At 37.3% G+C, this 18,104-nt stretch overlaps 10 protein-coding genes across 10 annotated transcripts; 7 read left to right on the top strand and 3 right to left on the bottom strand. All coding sequences in view use genetic code 12, as the record gives it.

Annotated features, from left to right (window-relative positions):
• Positions 1 to 95: 95 nt before the first annotated feature.
• DEHA2C06116g (DEHA2C06116p) lies at positions 96 to 1,826 on the top strand (the record flags this gene model as incomplete). Its single annotated transcript, XM_457954.1, has 1 exon — positions 96 to 1,826. The coding sequence occupies one exon, from the start codon at positions 96 to 98 to the stop codon at positions 1,824 to 1,826; it is 1,731 nt and encodes a 576-aa protein (XP_457954.2).
• A 67-nt stretch (positions 1,827 to 1,893) lies between these two features.
• Positions 1,894 to 2,844, bottom strand: DEHA2C06094g (DEHA2C06094p; the record flags this gene model as incomplete). The annotated part of the gene is made up of 1 exon (XM_002770134.1): positions 1,894 to 2,844. One exon carries the CDS (start codon positions 2,842 to 2,844, stop codon positions 1,894 to 1,896), a length of 951 nt encoding a protein of 316 aa, XP_002770180.1.
• Positions 2,845 to 3,153: 309 nt separating this feature from the next.
• On the bottom strand, positions 3,154 to 3,351 carry DEHA2C06072g (DEHA2C06072p; the record flags this gene model as incomplete). The annotated part of the gene is made up of 1 exon (XM_457952.1): positions 3,154 to 3,351. The coding sequence occupies one exon, from the start codon at positions 3,349 to 3,351 to the stop codon at positions 3,154 to 3,156; it is 198 nt and encodes a 65-aa protein (XP_457952.1).
• Positions 3,352 to 3,767: 416 nt separating this feature from the next.
• DEHA2C06050g (DEHA2C06050p) lies at positions 3,768 to 4,445 on the bottom strand (the record flags this gene model as incomplete). The annotated part of the gene is made up of 1 exon (XM_457951.1): positions 3,768 to 4,445. The coding sequence occupies one exon, from the start codon at positions 4,443 to 4,445 to the stop codon at positions 3,768 to 3,770; it is 678 nt and encodes a 225-aa protein (XP_457951.2).
• Positions 4,446 to 5,012: 567 nt separating this feature from the next.
• On the top strand, positions 5,013 to 7,850 carry DEHA2C06028g (DEHA2C06028p; the record flags this gene model as incomplete). Its single annotated transcript, XM_457950.1, has 1 exon — positions 5,013 to 7,850. One exon carries the CDS (start codon positions 5,013 to 5,015, stop codon positions 7,848 to 7,850), a length of 2,838 nt encoding a protein of 945 aa, XP_457950.2.
• A 205-nt stretch (positions 7,851 to 8,055) lies between these two features.
• On the top strand, positions 8,056 to 9,630 carry DEHA2C06006g (DEHA2C06006p; the record flags this gene model as incomplete). The annotated part of the gene is made up of 1 exon (XM_457949.1): positions 8,056 to 9,630. One exon carries the CDS (start codon positions 8,056 to 8,058, stop codon positions 9,628 to 9,630), a length of 1,575 nt encoding a protein of 524 aa, XP_457949.2.
• Positions 9,631 to 9,745: 115 nt separating this feature from the next.
• DEHA2C05984g (DEHA2C05984p) lies at positions 9,746 to 11,167 on the top strand (the record flags this gene model as incomplete). The annotated part of the gene is made up of 1 exon (XM_457948.1): positions 9,746 to 11,167. The coding sequence occupies one exon, from the start codon at positions 9,746 to 9,748 to the stop codon at positions 11,165 to 11,167; it is 1,422 nt and encodes a 473-aa protein (XP_457948.2).
• Positions 11,168 to 11,420: 253 nt separating this feature from the next.
• On the top strand, positions 11,421 to 12,707 carry DEHA2C05962g (DEHA2C05962p; the record flags this gene model as incomplete). Its single annotated transcript, XM_457947.1, has 1 exon — positions 11,421 to 12,707. One exon carries the CDS (start codon positions 11,421 to 11,423, stop codon positions 12,705 to 12,707), a length of 1,287 nt encoding a protein of 428 aa, XP_457947.1.
• A 282-nt stretch (positions 12,708 to 12,989) lies between these two features.
• DEHA2C05940g (DEHA2C05940p) lies at positions 12,990 to 14,375 on the top strand (the record flags this gene model as incomplete). The annotated part of the gene is made up of 1 exon (XM_002770133.1): positions 12,990 to 14,375. The coding sequence occupies one exon, from the start codon at positions 12,990 to 12,992 to the stop codon at positions 14,373 to 14,375; it is 1,386 nt and encodes a 461-aa protein (XP_002770179.1).
• A 1,263-nt stretch (positions 14,376 to 15,638) lies between these two features.
• DEHA2C05918g (DEHA2C05918p) lies at positions 15,639 to 17,588 on the top strand (the record flags this gene model as incomplete). The annotated part of the gene is made up of 1 exon (XM_457945.1): positions 15,639 to 17,588. The coding sequence occupies one exon, from the start codon at positions 15,639 to 15,641 to the stop codon at positions 17,586 to 17,588; it is 1,950 nt and encodes a 649-aa protein (XP_457945.1).
• Positions 17,589 to 18,104: the final 516 nt, after the last annotated feature.

The following is an 18,104-nucleotide window of genomic DNA, read 5'->3' as shown; positions in this document are numbered from 1 at the left end:
ATGTATGTTTTTATAAAATCACTATTTGTAAACTATCATAACAAATACATGTAGTAAGAGTATTAAATTTCCTTATATATACCTGAAAAAGCATCATGGCAAGACCATCTGTGAGCTCACAGTCTCTAGTGGACCTAGCGAGCTCAAAGATTCAATCAAAGAAAGAAACCAAGGGTTATGATGAGCACAATCCGGCTGCTTCATCATTCTCAGATCATGAAATAACACAAGAGCCGATAAATAACAAGGGATTGAAAAATAAACAGGAGCAACACAAGAATATAGAGTTGATCAGGAAGAAGTACACACTTCAGAATAAATCGCTAGCCAAAAACAACTCTTTAATGATGCTCAGAATATCAGAAATGGAGGCTAAAGTGAGTGATTTGATAAATGAGAATATGTTATTGAGGAAGAGAAGGACGTACAAAGATACAGAATTGAAAAAACAATTAGAATCGAAACTTGTAAACTTGGAAACGGGGTTAATGCATAAATTCAGCGAAATATTTGAGATGCTTAAAGGGGTGAGGATGAATGAAGGTATACCCGAAAATCCCCGGTTAGACGTTTTCAAGAATTTCGTTGATGAAGCTCCCTCAGCTACATCTACGCCTATAGAAGAAGTAGCGGAGATAGGGAATAGTCCGTTTTTATTTAATACTAGGCCATTAGCACAGCCATTGAAGGATGACTCGTTCACTTTGCCTAAATCCCATCTATATTTGCATACGGCTGATAAAGGAAGCAGGCAGCCGACTGTAACTGAAAGAGATTCTATTGAAGAGAGGGAAAGCAATTCTGTTGAAATGAGGGAAGAAGATAAAATTGATCCTGTTAAAGATAGTTCTGTAAGCAATGTTCTCCTTGAAGGGCTGGAAAATACTTCTCCAATGCACAATATTAAGGTTCATGAACTCAAAAAAGCTGGAAAACAAGATACCGAGGTAATAGAATTTCCTCAGAAGCTTCCTCAGAAGCTTTCAACCGCCAATAGAAAGATTCAATCAAAAGAGTCTCGCATGTTTGACGTATACAATGATAAAGATAAAAATAATGATGGGATAGATATTTTGAGTAATAAAAAGAATTCAAGACGAACAAAGATAACAGGAAAAGCAGCCCAAAAACAGCTGGTAATTGCTCAAGATGACCCTCCAATTAAGGAAGAGGTGCCTCAAGAGGTGCGTCAAGAGGATGCCTTAAAAGAGGATACCCAGGAGGATGCCCAAGAAGAGGTACAAGAGGAAGATCAAGAGGAAGATCAAGAGGAAGGTCAAGAAGAGGGCCAAGGAGGGAGCAGAAGACCTAGTCGTAGCAGAAAACCTGTTAGTTATAAATGGCCTTCATTATCGAAGAAAATGAGACGACAATCGGAAAAATTTGTTGATGCAGTTATTGTCCCCGATGAGGAGGAACCTTCTGCTGACTCATATATTAAGGAAGAATCTCAATCGCATAATGAGCGAAAGAGAACTAAAGGCAATGATAATACGGAAAATAATTCTTCCAAGAGATCAAAGCGCCAACCATTAGGTAATGTTACGCTTGCCAACAATAATAAAACCAACTCTCGGAAAGAAAATGCAGATTCCAAGGTCAAAGCGCTTAATACCAATGTCGTTCAAGACTTAAATAATGAGACTGACAAAGTAGTTCAATCTAAGATGGAAATCCAGATAGAGAGAGATGAGAAGAATGATCCGTCTATCTTCGATTTCGACGACGTCTACAAGCCACCAAAAACATACAAGAAGCGTAAACAAGGTAGTACCAAGGTGGAGAAGAGAACATATGAAAACAGAAGGCACAGCATGTTAATTTAGTAACTATGTATATTGTTATTAATAATATTATATAAATATTCGGGTAAATTTAATTGTAGAAAATTCCCTAAACACTCATTTTCATTTTAATGGGACCATAAGGATCGTAGCCAATTATTTCAAAATCTTCAAATTTGAAATCATCAATAGACTTGATTTCATCTTTTCTTTCTTCCTTGATTATTAATTTAGGGAAATCTTTAGGAGTTCTGACCAATTGTTCTTTTAGAGCATCTACATGGTCCAAATACACATGAGCATCACCTAATGTATGGATAAACTCACCACAATCCATGTCGACTATATGTGCAATCATCTTGGTTAATAAGGCATACGAAGCAATATTGAATGGAACACCCAATCCCATATCACATGAACGTTGGTATAGTAAACACGATAATTTTGGTCTGGACGACGTCTTTTGTTGTTTATTTGTGTTAGAGTCTGGAGTCTCGTTTGGAAAGTTGACGTAAAATTGGCAGAATACATGGCAAGGTGGCAATGCCATCTTAGCAAAATCTGGTGGATTCCATGCTGACATGATAATTCTCCTGTCGTATGGATTTGTTTTCAATTTTTTTATAACATCCTGTAATTGATCAACCCCTTGTCCCGAATAATCGGCATCGCAATCCTTGTACTCTGCCCCAAAATGCCTCCATTGGAACCCATAAACTGGACCTAAATCGCCCTCACGACGGTCCGTCAACCCTATTGAGTCCAAGTATTCTCTTGATCCATTGCCTTCCCAAATCTTCACACCCTTTTCCGACAACTTTTTAGCATCTGTACATCCTTGCACGAACCATAACAACTCATGAATGATTGCTCTCGAAAAAACCTTCTTTGTAGTAAGTAGAGGGAATGTATCGTCTGAGAGATTAAATCTCAACTGTGGAGGAGCAAAAAGCGATTTAGTACCCGTTCCAGTTCTATCTGGACGATGTTCTCCTTCATTTATGATACGTTCACACAAATCCAAGTATGTTTGCTCTGCTGTGTTTGTAGATACCGTCATTTTGCACTCTAGGATTAATATTATGTTACGAAAAACACCTAACTCTTTATATTTATTTAAAAAGTTCGTTTACGCGAACGCGTATCAATTGAGCCATATACGGGTTGAATGCCACATTGCAATTTGACTACTCTTCTTATCATATCGAAGAGATGCAAGGCGATATAACCTGAACTATCCCAATTGTATTGAGTCTACATCGAAAAAATTTGGTTTAACATATATTGAGTTTCAGCAACTATTTATAAAAAATACCAGTTCTTAAAACAGCAACTAGCCAATATATACATATACTAACATTCAATTTGTTTACTTCTTTTCACCGAAAATGGCATCAGAAGCTTGTTGAACAAATGACTTGTCACCACTACGGGTGTTGTCGCCAACGAGGTTGTCGACCTTGTCAGTAACAGTGTCCTTACCCTTGTCAAGAGTGGACTTTTGGGAATCTGGCTTGACAGCTGATTCAATTTTATCTGAGATATCTTTACGGCCGGTGTCTGACATTGTTATTCTTATTAATTAGTTTATTAATTCTGATTATAAAAACTATTCAACAGAAAAGTTGTCATTTGAAGCCACTTAAATACTTTTGAGATTGGACCTGTTGATGCCAGCAGTCATGGGTTTATTGAAGGGGGAATACCGCAGAGGTGGGGGGGGCTACATGGGTGTATTCTTCCACAACGTTCTAAATTGGCCCAAACAATAACAATCTATGGAATGCTTGCTATCATTAAAGACCAGAAGATGCTTCGATAGCAATAATACTCATTTGGGTCACTATATTAGCAATCAAAAAATTTCGAGTGAGAATTAGCATATGCAATTTGTCGTCATTTGGTTCTATATAGCGAAATAAGATAAACGAATCGCGTGCATAGTATGTAAATACAGCCTATATGATGATGTATGGTTCAAATTTAGAACACTTGGAGCCACGAAAAATATTGGAACCATTTTGGTTCTACTAAGATACAACGGGATTCGGCGATTTTCAAAGGTTGTTCACCTTCCTTTAACGGATACGTTTCCAAATCCCCGTGAATGACAACCTTTCTTCCCTTAGCCTCTTTAACCCTTGCTCTCAATATGACTGTGCTGCCAGGCGGAATTTGATTCTTGAAGTCGATGGATAATTTGGCTGTGACCCCCTTCTTTGATGGTAACAACGGAAATCCGCATGAACACAACCCTTCGTCCAATATTGTAGATACAACACCGTTGTGTATTTGTCCATCTTGACTTATGAGCAGACGACCCAAATGGTAAAATCCTGTCAATTCTCCCTCGTCTTGGTTGATAAAGATGATGGGGTCGATTTCCATTAGATTGGGCCCGAAAAGTATTCCTGATCCAACACTATTTTTGTGATGTTGACTAGGGAATGTCTGACTCGAGTAATGCATAGTTACAGACTCATTTCCTTGTAGTTTCTGATATTCACTAGTATTCTGGATTTGTTCTATCACCGATTGATTAAAACTAGTCAACTTGCGGTCATTAGTGAAATTCCCTTTCCTCCAATCCCTAGGGAATGCTGCAAATCCTATTCCAAGAGCAATGAATGGACTGCTTATTCTACTTATGGCTCTAAACATGTGTATTATGGGAACTGAATATCAGAGGGTATAATATCTTCAACCAGACTACAAATATGACTTTATTGATCCCAAATGCTATATACAGGCACGGAATCACCTACTGGCTACGATTACCCATACTATTGACATGGTTAGTTGAAGAGCTATGAATAGTAGAAGACACTTGCTAGATAGGCATGCTTCAGGTCTCTACAGATGCCAATTCGTATGAAAATTTTTGAGTCACAAGACGTTGAGATGGTTTAGTAAAAGTGTAGAAGACATAATGCGTTCAACGCCATACAAAGGCATCAATTAAACTTCAAAATATAGTTGGTGACCGGTAAGACGGGCAAAGCCAACATTGCTATCATCGTAGTACTGAGTTTGGGCGTGTAGTTATATAAATGGATGTATTCAAGACGTGAGCCAAAAAGCAGCGAAGAGCAGACTTCTCGCGATTCTGAAAGATATTCACGATCATCGTTTATAAGATTGCATTTTTCTAAGAGTAGATCTATAGTTTCAGGCTCATCGAAATAGAAGTTAGACTAGAGATAAGTCAAGATACCCTAGAGGATCGCTATGAGCGGAGGGCACCGATTTAATAAGAAGTTTAACTCGCTAGATAAACGAGGACTTGGTGGGCCAGTTCATCCTGTAAATCACTTGAGAAGTGGAAATGGTAAGCCAGGGTCCGTGAGTCCTCCATCCGGGTCTAGATTGTCCGTTCGAAATCAATTGAAGGATGTATTTGGTGATCTGGTGGATAATTCAAGGAATCTCAGGAAGAGCCTCGAGAGTAAATTGCATGATCCAGTCGTTGAATCAGATGATTGTGATACTGGTGGTAAGGATGAGGAAAATATGATACGAATTAAAACATTATCGGGCAAAGATGTTTTCACTTTCAACGGAGATATAGATGAAAACCTGGGCGAGATGCTAGTGGTCAGATCAATGCTGATTAATGGGGAATCGATACAGCAGGCCAGACCGGGAGAGTTAACGTTTAGAATTTCCATCAACGATGACTTCTTACTTTTCACTCAAAAGCAGAGGATAATAACAGCAATATCAAGGAATCTTGAATTCAAGAGCATACATTTTAGCATAAACAAAAGAGCCATACTAATTGAGTTAAATAATTCGGGTTACATTTATTTGAAATACATCGAGGATGATAGTAATATTCTTTCGTACTTCTTGAAGAATAAGCAATGGAATGTCAATACGCCTACAAGAGTTGTGAATGACTTACTACTTGAAAAAATTAGAATAATAAAACAAAAGAGAACAGAGCATTTGAACAAAAGTTCATTGTCCAAGAATACACAAGAAACAGCAAATCACCTACCAGTAGTATCACCCGATGTGATGTATGGAAGAACAAGGTCGTCTAATCGTATTAGTGGGTACTCGTCGCCCATCACAAACGGAAATAGTTCAACTACTAAATCACGTAGCATATATGATGAAGATTTAGTCAAACCTAATATGGTCCCACATCTATTTGAGGTCGAGCTCAAGTATGTTTTTTCAGATAATAAAGTATTCACTATAACATATTCAGATTTTAAAACGTTATACGACAACGATTGGATCAACGATTCCTTGATAGATTTTTTTATAAAATATGAAATGGATAAGGCGATTTATCAAAAGCACCTATTCAAACAAACAGATATATATGCATTTAATTCATTTTTCTTCACAAAATTAATGTCTGGTGATGAATTTAATGATGAAATAGATTATTACGGTAATATCAAGAGATGGCTTAATAAACTAGATCTTATGAGTTACCCTAATATTATAATACCAATTAATGAAAACTTGCATTGGTATTGCTGTGTTATAAAAGGATTACCACAATTATTGGAATCTGCATTAAAAAGAAAAGAGGCATTGGCATCTTCGAATGGTTATGAAGACATACAGGAAGCAGAATGTGACGATAGTGCTGATATTGGTGATTCTGAATCTACTGTAACATCGACTGTTCTGACATCTGAAGCTAGTACAAAGGTCAAAAAGATTTATCAACCGGAGATTTTTATTTTTGATTCTTTGCGTCAGAAGCATACTAATATCCATTTTCCATTAAAAAAGTTTATTATCGATTACTGTAGAGAAAAATATGATGTCGATATTGGAAGAAATGAGATACGAGTACATTCTGCAAAGGTTCCTAAACAAAATAACTTTAATGACTGCGGAATACATGTTATTTATAATGTTAGAAAGTGGCTTAACAATTCTGACGAATGTGAAAGGATTTGGAGGAGTTCTAATCTGAGAACTGCCTCTCGGCTACTTTTCATTGCAGAGGAAAGGAATGGTATGCGTAGAGAATTGAGGAATGTATTATTGAACTTGAAGAAGAAACAAAAAAGCGAACAAAATGATGCATCTAATGATAGAAATTCTCATCACGCAGATGATGATATAGAAGTCTTAGAATACACTCCTGTTATAAGCAACAGATCTACCAAGCTGCCCAAATTAGATGAAGAGGAGCTGAGCAATAAATTAGAGAAACCGTCAAGGAATGCCACTCCCGAGCAAAATGAAGTTCAAGAAACTAGAACCTTGGACCCCAAAGCTAGAGACACCTCTATTCATGATAATCGAACAGATGTGCCAGATATAGCTTCAAGAGATTCTACAGCGAAAAGACAACAGCAACAGACATGGGTAGAAAATGATATGTTGAGAGACTCACTTTCAGGCGCTCATTTATCTATCACCCTCAAGGAGGTACTCAATGATTACTTCTTGAAGTATGAAAAAATTTCTGATTTACAATTGCGAAGGGTGCTTCAATTAAGAGACGAAATCAATGAATTGGATGATCTGAAAGATTACACTTTGATCAAGAAATTCATCACTACTTTTATCAAAGAGTCTAATGATATCAGGAACAACGAGTATGATAGGGCCATGCGGCCGAAAGATGAAGACCTTGTGATTATGCATTGTAGTGATAACGAGGAATTGAATCAGAGTGTCAATGGGTTATCTTTATCTAATGTTTCTGATGGTAGTAAACATAATGAAACGCCTAGCAGCAAAAGCAGACGTGGCTCAATTACGGTCATACAAAGAAACGAAGTACCTACCGACTCTAATGAGCTCGTAAAGAGGAATAGGGACTCAATTGAGATATCATCTCCTTCTCAAGTCAACATGGAAACGAAGATTTTGAATCACAATCCTCACAGAAACGAAGATATTGCATTATACAAGGGTAGTAGCAAAAGCCCAAATGATGAAGAAAAACTATCAAAAGTTCAAGGGACCTGCACGCCAAATCCGGACCTGGGTTTGGGTTCACCAAGTACACCAATGTCTGAACCAATATTGATCGATAATAGTTCTACATTGAAAAGACGTAAACTCGATAAGGAAAAGCATAAGTAGAATAGACAAACTTGCATTCACACAATGATCTTTACATGTATATGGTTCTTTATATAAAAAGATTTATTTGTATAATAAATAATTAGCGTATAAATGGCGTATCTTTTTGTGTTCCGAGTTTTTATACAAAAAAACATGTTTGGATAGAATATCTAATAATTGATAGAGGGTAGATTACAGACCATTCACTTTATAATATAATATAATGTCTAGTACTAGCCCGCCAACACTACCAGAAAGAGTATCGGAATCAAACGATGTCGTAGATGAAGTACTGGATCTTCCGCCACTTCCACCGAGAAATCCTAAGTCGTTATCTTCAGTTCCATTGACCTATAGCTTGGATGATAGTTTATCGACCATTACAATTATCCGACAATTGGAAACTTATTCATCGCCTCTGATGAATGAGGCTTCAGATTTATTTACAATTAATGCTTTTGGTCAAGATAACGTGAAAAGTAAATTGGTCACAATCAAACTGAACGAATCTAATGATATTTCGGAGGAAGATATAGATTTCTGGTATTCATATATTGAAGATTATAGCAACCAGTTAATAAGAGATAAAAGGATTGAAGAGTTGGAAAGGCATATTGCCAGTGGTATCCCAAATAATTTAAGATCATTGGTGTATCTCAAGACGTTACAAGTGAGATATAAGTTGAATAAAGAGACGTATAATACATTATTGAAAAAAGCGAACAATTCCCAAACATCAAAGAATCAACAAGTATACATTGATAGCTTGGCAATAGATAGCAATTTGAAGGAAGTTTTAACTATCTTCAATTACTACACTAATGAAGTTATAACACCACGAGCAGCTAAATTAGAGGCGATCAATAGTGAGACTGCTAGCAACGCATTTGAAAGCAATAATAATTTACCCCCTAACAATTTTGTTATATGTGTCAGTAAGCTAGTGGCAGAAATACCAAATTTACTCAACGAGGAAGTTTTGTTTCTTTTGCTTAAATTCAATAAGCTTTTTATCAATTTAATTAAAGATGAATTTTTCTACAAGGCCAATAGATCTTTAGAGGATTTATGTCCTAAAGTCTTCAGCTATATTACGAAGCAAGGAATTAATTTAACAACCTTTTATAAGAAAACGCTATTCAGCTTTTTCAATAACCAAATCCCCAACTCTGAAATATTATTTATTCTTTTGGACTTCATTGTCATCGAAGGGTTTGATTTTATTCATAGGTTGCTAGTTGCGGTATTTAACGCAAATGAATCGTATATTATGACCTTAGATGGTGATGATTTAAACGAGTTTTTGAATTCATCACACTTTTTTGATGCCTTGTCGAGACAGGAGGAAAAAGTTGATATTTCATCGGTATTGAAATATGAGCCAGATATAATAAAGTATGAAAACGAATTCCATTTACTTCATGCTAATTCATTGAACAACAACAATAACGAATTAACGAATTTAAAAGAAGTTAATGACGATTTGATTATTAAAATAAATGAATTAAAACAACAATTAGAAAATCTTAAGAACACTCATTCAGAAATTTTAAATCAAGGAGACGAACATTATAAAGAGTTACAGGGAAAGGAGAAAGAAAAGATTGAGTTAACAGCTGTTAAAGACGAGTTAGTAGAAAAATATGAACATTTAAGCATGAAGGAAAATGTGAAAAATACGATAAAAGCTAATAAGGAATTTGCAACGAGAAATGCCGACTTAGAGACGCAGATATCTGCAATGAAAAAGAAGATAGAAGAGAAGAAAACTAAGCTTGCAAAATATTCAACTAAGTAGATCAGAGTAAATTGGTGTGGACTCTCCTGTATATAATTCAATTGAATATATAAAATTCGTACTTATTAATATAGTTCTAGTCGATATTGCAATTAATATTAATTTATGCAAGCAAATGGCTTCGGCAAAAGAAGATAATAAACACCAAGGTGTTGGTATAGTTGGTGCCGGTTTAGTTGGCTGCTTAACTGCTTTGGCTTTTGCTGCCAAAGGGTTTTCAGTCACATTATTTGAATTACGCCCAGATCCAAAAAAAGTTACGAATGAAAAGAACCTTCGGTCTATTAACCTAGCAGTTAGTGATCGGGGTATTAGGACATTGAAATATGTCGACTCAGAAATGGCCGATAGAGTTTTGGAGCACGTCATTCCTATGACTGGCAGAATGATCCATGACTTATCCGGAACGAAGCAAGAATCCCAGGCTTACGGTTTATTTGGAGAGAGCATCAACTCCATAGATAGATCTTTCTTGAATGACTACTTATTGGATGAAATAAGGCACTCTGATATTAATGTTCACTTTAATCATAAGTTAATAAGGCTAGATGACTTGTCTAGCGAGGAGAAGTCACCTAAATTGACTTTTCTAGATACCTCGGAATCCAATGAATCTACAATGAAATCGTATGAATTTGACTACGTTATTGGAGCTGATGGAGCCCATTCCCAATTTAGATACCAATTACAAAAATCGATGAGAATGAATATTTCTCAAGAGTACATCGATATGCAATATTTAGAGCTTAGCATACCTCCAAATACGACGGGAGATAGCAAGTTCCACATAGACCCAAACCATCTTCACATTTGGCCAAGGCACGAATTCATGTTAATAGCCTTAGCTAATGAAGATGGTTCCTTCACATCTACGTTTTTCAGTCCTTGGTCCGTGATCGAATCGTTTGGGACGTCGTCAGATAAGTTTATAGACTTCTTCAAGTACAATTTTCCTGATGCCTTTAAGCTAATGGGTGAAAAAAAGCTAAGATATGCGTTTGAAAATCAACCAAGGGGTTCATTAATGCAAGTCAACGCATACCCATACCATAATCCTAATGGCAGAGCATTGATTATCGGTGATGCAGCCCATCTGATGGTCCCATTCTACGGGCAAGGTATGAATTGCGGATTCGAAGACATCCGGGTTTTAATGGAGTTAATCGATAAAAATAATGGAGAAGTTTCCGAGTCGTTTAGACAATACTCGGTTCTCAGAGCCGAAGACTTACAAACCATCTCTAAATTGGCATTAGATAACTACCATGAAATGTCTTCAAAAGTTACAAATGTGTGGTACTTATTTAGAAAAAAAATTGACAATATGCTTGGTAGATATGGCAATGGATTATTTCAATGGATTCCAATGTATACGATGATTTCATTTAGAGGTGACATACCTTATTCAAAGGCGATCAAGATAGAAAAAAGACAAACAAAAATTCTCAATGCAATTGAAGTCGGAACCTTAACGGGCTTCATTTTGTTCGGAGCTGCCAAATTGGCCCAACATTACCATAAATTATCGAATAAATAGGTCTATATTGTACATAGGATGTAATAAATTGCAAAATATCATATTAGTAGTGTTTTTACCAGAGTGAAATTTTCACTGTTGAGCCGGGAAAAAATTTCTTATAGAGCCTTTATAATAGTATGAACGTTATTACTACTTATTGCTAGTTAAGAGTTTATTTATGCATTAGAGAATTGGTGTATTTTCTTAATATCGTCATTTTTTTGTTTATAAATTAATATTAAATAGGGCACATCAATCTTGTACAATAAAAATGTTGAGAAGTAATATAATAAAGAACGCCACTAATTATCAGACACAGATTTTAAAATCAAGTACTACTAGCCAGATTCGTTTATTCCACAATTCCCAGATTCACTATAATGAAAGACCACAATCACCATTAAAAGTTTTCTTTGATACATTCAAGGCTGAAGTTAAAAAGTCTAACGAGTTGAAGGAAAACATAAAAGCCTTACAAGATGAATCAGGAAGAGTTGCTGACTCAGAAGCATTCAGAAAGGCCAAAGAAGCCTTCGATAAGGCCCAGAAGGGTAGTAGTGCAGCTGGTAAGGTTGCAAAAAAAACAGCACATGTTGTTGGAGGTGCCGCATACAAGGCCTGGGAATCTCCAGTTGGTAAGGGTGTTAGAACCTCCGTTAGAACCAGTGCTGAAGCTGCTGACAAAGCGTTTGATCCAGTTAGAAACACCACTGTCTACAAGAATGTTTCTGATGTTATCGATGACGGTTCGTCCAATTCATACGGTGGTTTCTTAACTAAAGAACAAAGACAAAAGTTGAGAGAAAAAGAGTTGGCTGAAAAATTGAGAAGTGGTAAAGTCTGGAAGCCAGTTAAGGAAGATGAAAGTGCGGGCGGAGCGTTGATTGCCACCGAACATAAAGCTTCTGGTCCTACGATGTCTGATAAGTGGGAAAACTTCAAGGTCAAATCACCAATCGGACGTGCTATTGTGATATTAAGAGAAAAATGGGATGACTCGGAGAACGGATTGATCTCACTCGTCAGAACAATTATAGAAAAGGTTACTGGCTTCTTCGCTGAAACCGAACAAGCTAAGGTTATCAAACAATTCAAACAAATGGATCCAGCCTTTAGGGTCACCGATTTCACCAAGACCTTGACTAATTACATTGTCCCGGAATTGTTGGACTCATACATCAAGAATGATGAAAAGGTATTAAAACACTGGTTCAGTGAAGCACCATTCAACGTGTGGCAAGCCAACAATAAACAATTTATACAACAAGGTTTATTCTCTGACGGTAAGATCTTGGATATCAGAGGTGTCGACATAGTTACCTGCAAGAGTTTACAACCAAACGATATTCCTGTCATAGTTGTTAGTTGCCGTGCGCAAGAAATCCATTTATACAGAAAAGCCAAGACTGGTGAAATTGCAGCAGGTACTGAAGACCACATTCAATTAAGTACTTATGCGATGGTTTTCACCAGAATTCCAGAAGAGTTCGACAATACTGTTACTGAAGGATGGAAGGTCATTGAATTTGCTCGTGGTGGTTCAAGACCATTCCATTAATTTATACAGTCCTATTTATAGCTTCTAATTTGTACATATTACTATTTTAACTACTTTATTTAGATCATACATCTTTCTAATCTATTTTACGTCATTATCACTTAATGCTGTAGACATATTGATAAGAGTCAGAAGACATTTCAAGCGAACGTAGTTTTGTGTAATTCACCAAATTTTTGGATAAAAAATCAAATCTACACGTTGATAAAATTATTACGCCTGATTCATTATAGCTTGTTTTACTTAATCAATCAAGGTATATAAGGTTAATACAAAGATACGATGTCTGATTCTATGGCGACCAAGGAAGAGGCCACTAAGGTCTTTAATAAATTGAGACAACAACCGGCTAATCAGGTTTGTTTTGATTGTTCGAATAAAAACCCAACATGGACATCGATTCCGTTTGGTATCTTGTTATGCTTGGAATGTTCTGCTGCGCATAGAAACTTGGGGGTGCATATTTCATTTGTGAAGTCATCGAATTTGGATTCATGGCAAAGAATCCAATTAAGACATTTCAAGTTCGGTGGTAATCAAGTTGCTAAAGAGTTCTACACTAAAAATGGAGGTTCCAAATTCCTTGGTAACAAAGACGGGATTGATATAAATGCTAAATACACGGCACCAGTTGCACTCAAATATAAAGAAAAATTGAAGCAAAAGGCTCAACAAGACGAAGCAAAGCATCCAGACGAGGTCAGTATTGATGATCTCGAAGAAAGTGGAGGGTTGCTTACTGACTCAAGTAACAACGTTTCGACTGATGATTTCTTCAGTAACTGGACAAAGCCAATCAACTCCACTCCTTCGCCGTTATCTTCGAAGAATATCACTCCCAATGCATCTAATGATGATCTCAGCGTGAAAAAGCCTGTAACCACGCGTACGACCTCCAGATTGGTGAACAATTCAAGTGGTGCAAATCAACCAAAAAAATCAATATTGTCATCTAAGGGGAACGGTCCAAGAAGCTCGAGATTGGCCAATAAAAGAATTAATAAGGAAGCAGAAGAGATTGATTTTGAAGAAATCGAAAGAAAAGCAAAACAAGAAGCTGAAGAGGCCAAGGCATTAGGCTACAATCCAACGACTGAAAGCACGTCCGATACTAGTAATGCTAAGCCAGCTAAGAGCGAACCAAAAAAACCTGGCTTACCGTTAGGCTCCAGAAAACAAGACACAGAGGGATCGGAGGATTTATCTGCGAAGAACGTTCCAATCAAAGAAGCTACCCAAAAATTCCAGAAATTGGGATTCGGAATGACAGCTGGGTCAAACGAGGTGGTGAATGAAAAGTCTAAAAACTATAAGCCTGTCAAATACACTGGTGAGGTCTCCAATAAATTTGGAACGCAAAAGGGTATCTCGTCCGATGAGTATTTTGGAAGAGGACCCAGATTCGATGAAAATGCCAATGCCGAAGCCCGAGACAAGCTTCAGTCGTTCAACGGGGCCCAATCTATTTCATCGTCGTCATATTTTGGTGAAGACGAGTCTGCCCAGAACAATACCCAAGGTGCCGGTTTAACGGACATAGAGTCGAGTGCCAGAGAATTTGCCTCTAGATTTTCCGGAAATGCCAACCAAGATTTGGATGTGTTGAAAGACGCTTTCGAAGAAGGTGCCAATAAGTTGGGCTCATACTTAAGAGATTTCTTGAGATAACTTCGTCCGTTAATTCGAACCCTTAATTTTATTTGACACATATTTACTATATATTACATAATTATTATTGTTTAATAGATTTAATCAATCCTAGTCTCGTCTAAACTTATAACTAGACACTGCGAAAAAATATTCTCCATCATGCGGGTTTACCGTTAACAATTTCGGGATAATACTTATCTTTAGGTCATCTATTTTGATTTCGTAGAATTACTTTACGCTGTAATCGATTCCTAAGTTGGAAATATTCGCATTTCCCATCTTTCTCCACCACCATAGAAAATATCTGTACAAAACAATTAGCACCGTTCATCTCGCCTTCGGACTACTCGCATCCATCAAACTGTACGTTTGGCAAGTCATCTAAACTGCGCGACTGTTCTAATACGAGTATAACCAAAGACCTCCCTCGGTTCGTTTCCGATCCACCTAACTATGCACCCTAAGTCAATTGGCTCTTTGCTATTTCACTTGTTAAATCGACGCCGCGTATTCCGCTCTTCTACATCAATACACTACATCAATTAGCGTTTCTGGAACGCAAGGTGGGGGAGCTTGCGCAGCACTCCTGCTTTTAATGCGCGCCGTCTATTCCGTTCAGACCTGGAGTACATTGTTCTCCTGTCTTAAATTACGCCCTACGATTGTTCTGAGAAAAGTTACACAATTATGGCGTTAGTGGGGCGCCCAAAGTTTCTAACCCAACTTCCCTCGTCCTATGATCGGATACCTGGCTTGACTCAAAGAGGCATCGCCTCAAAGGTTTATTATTGTTGAACCGGTGCCGATATCCCGTTAACGAGATATTGAAATAATAAAGTGTACGAAAATTATCGCCAAACTAAATGTAACCAAATTATAATCGAACTCTAAGCTCCTTCATTAGTAATGATGAAACAAATCGAAATGTAACATCACATGATTCGGTCACTGATAGAAGCCCATATTACTATCTTTAGCTTAAGATGAAGAGGAGATATCGGACATATATCGTTTAGGACATCCTAAATCTTCCTTAAGGTTATTTTAATAATTAAAATACATGAACACTCATAACCAGTACATTCTGTCTCTAAGACAAATTGAAGTATCTTATGAGAAGAAATACACAAAATTGGTTAGCAAGTAAACTTCTGGGGAAAATAGATGATCAACCTGGAACTCGATTTGATATAAAAAAATAGACTGATGTCGTATTACTGTAGGAGGAAATCGGTAGTAGATCTATTTGGATAGATTTTTATTGTCAATATTATTAATATTATGCCTTCAGAAACTAATCCCGAAAAGCCTGTTGCTCTAAGATCAGATAATCCGCATGAAGAGAATGGGTTGTTTGAACACAGTTCTAACTCGAGCTTTAACGAAAAAAGAAGAGTGTCGGAGTTGGAAAGCATTCACTCTAAAATCGCAGAACCTGGTCAAGGTGAAAAGGGAAATATTTTGTCGCAGTATTCCGAGAAGCAGGTGATGCAAATGGGTAGAAACTATGCTCTCAAGTACGATTTGGATCCCGATTTATTTGCTCGTGCTGCAGCTTTAGCGAGAACCCCAGATGACTTCAACGCCATGCCTTTCATAACAGAAGAAGAAAAGCAAGCATTACACAAGGAACACACCAAAAAATGGCATATTCCAAGCAAGTTAATTCAGGTTATTGCATTAGGTTCCATGGCTGCCGCAGTGCAGGGTATGGACGAATCTGTTATCAACGGTGCGCTTTTGTTCTACCCTAATTATATGGGAGTCGGAAAAGGCGAATATAACCGTTTTGGATATGATACGGACATGATCGAGGGATTAATCAATGGAGCACCTTATTTATGTGCCTCTTGCATTGCTTGTTGGATGTCCGATTTATGGAATAGACATTTGGGTCGTAAATGGACTATTTTCTGGACCTGTCTCATTTCTGCCCTTACTTGTTTCTGGCAAGGATTCACCAATACATGGTACCATCTTTTTATTGCCAGATTCATGTTAGGGTTTGGTATTGGTATTAAGTCAGCTACTGTGCCTGCGTACGCCGCTGAATGTACACCTAAGCAAATCAGAGGTGCTTTGGTCATGTTGTGGCAATTCTTCACTGCTGTTGGTATTATGTTTGGTTATGTCGCTTGTTTGGCATTCTACCATGTTGGTGACCATGGTATTGGTGGGGGTCTTAACTGGAGATTGATGTTAGGTTCCGCTTGTATTCCTGCTATTATTGTTTTATTCCAAATTCCATTTGTCCCTGAATCTCCCCGTTGGTTGATGGGTAAGGATAGACATAAGGATTCTTACGATTCCTTGTGCCAATTGCGTCTTGACAAGATCGCGGCTGCTAGAGATACATTTTATCAATATGTCTTATTACAAGAAGAAGCCTCTTATCAAGGTATTCCAACGTGGAAGCGTCTTGTAGAGATGTTCACAATTAGAAGAAATAGGAATGGTGCTCTCGGTGCGTGGATTGTTATGTTTATGCAACAATTCTGTGGTATCAATGCAATTGTCTACTATAATTCGACAATTTTTATCCAAGGAGGTTTTACCGAAGTTGATGCTCTTACCGCATCGTGGGGTTTCGGTATGGTTAACTTCCTTTTCGCCATTCCAACCTTCTATACCATTGATACCTTCGGTAGACGTAACTTGTTATTATTCACTTTCCCATTGATGGCACTTTTCTTGATTTGGACTGGTTTAGGTTTCGTAGCAGAAGATGGTACTAAGACTCAAACTGGTATTGTTGCAAGTGGTGTTTACATTTTTTCAGCTATTTACTCCGCCGGAGAAGGTCCAGTTCCATTCACCTACTCTGCTGAAGCTTTCCCGTTGTACATTCGTGATATTGGTATGGGTTTCGCTACTGCCACTTGTTGGTTCTTCAATTTTATTTTGGCTTTGACTTGGCCTAAATTAGTCAGCTCGTTCGGTAGAACTGGTGCATTCATGTGGTATGCCGCCTGGAATATTGCTGGTTTTTTTATGGTATTATGGTTCTTGCCTGAAACTAAGGGTTTGACCTTGGAAGAATTAGATGAAGTCTTCTCCGTCAGTACCAGAAAGCATGCTATCTATCAGACCAAAAGTATCTTAAATAGCTTCCAAAGAGTTGTATTGCGTCGTCATATTGATCCATTACCTCCATTATATGAGCACCAAAAGAGATTGGCTGTTACCAATCCTGACTGGAATAATAAAACCGAAACTGCTCATATCGAGTAGGTATCTGTGTGCATTTTGAATATGGAATGCTTTTCAATTCTTCACATATCTTGTCGAGATTTTATAACTAATAACATAAAGTTTTTTGAATAGTCAAAATGTAGTAGTACGAATTTGGAGTTGGGGGAAACTTGGCGCAACATTCAGTGACGTTTTTCGCATTTTATTGGCTCCATGGGGAAAATTCTTCAAGGAAGGAATATTTTCTCAAGTTTTCCAACCGAACAAGAAAACACTCTTGGTTATTATGAGTAAGCTAGCATGGTTATTGTCTTGTACATGGTTAACTTATTTCTGTTTGATACATACCTAAATTTAATGCGCCTTAAGTATTTTTACCAGGTATCGACTGATATATTGAAGGTATACGTTTTTTTGTGTTTATTGCTATTGGCCACAAAACACGATTTGGGGTATATGACGGCATGTCCCCCCTCCAGGTAGATACCGACCGAAATCAAACACCGTAAAAATACGCCTTCGTATTACTTCGCATAACCATATGTTTAAAGCAAA

Source organism: Debaryomyces hansenii, assembly GCF_000006445.2.
Source record: "Debaryomyces hansenii CBS767 chromosome C complete sequence".
NCBI lineage: Eukaryota > Fungi > Ascomycota > Pichiomycetes > Serinales > Debaryomycetaceae > Debaryomyces > Debaryomyces hansenii.
The sequence above is the reverse complement of the archived record's forward strand: the minus strand, read 5'-3'. Positions and strand labels throughout refer to the sequence as shown.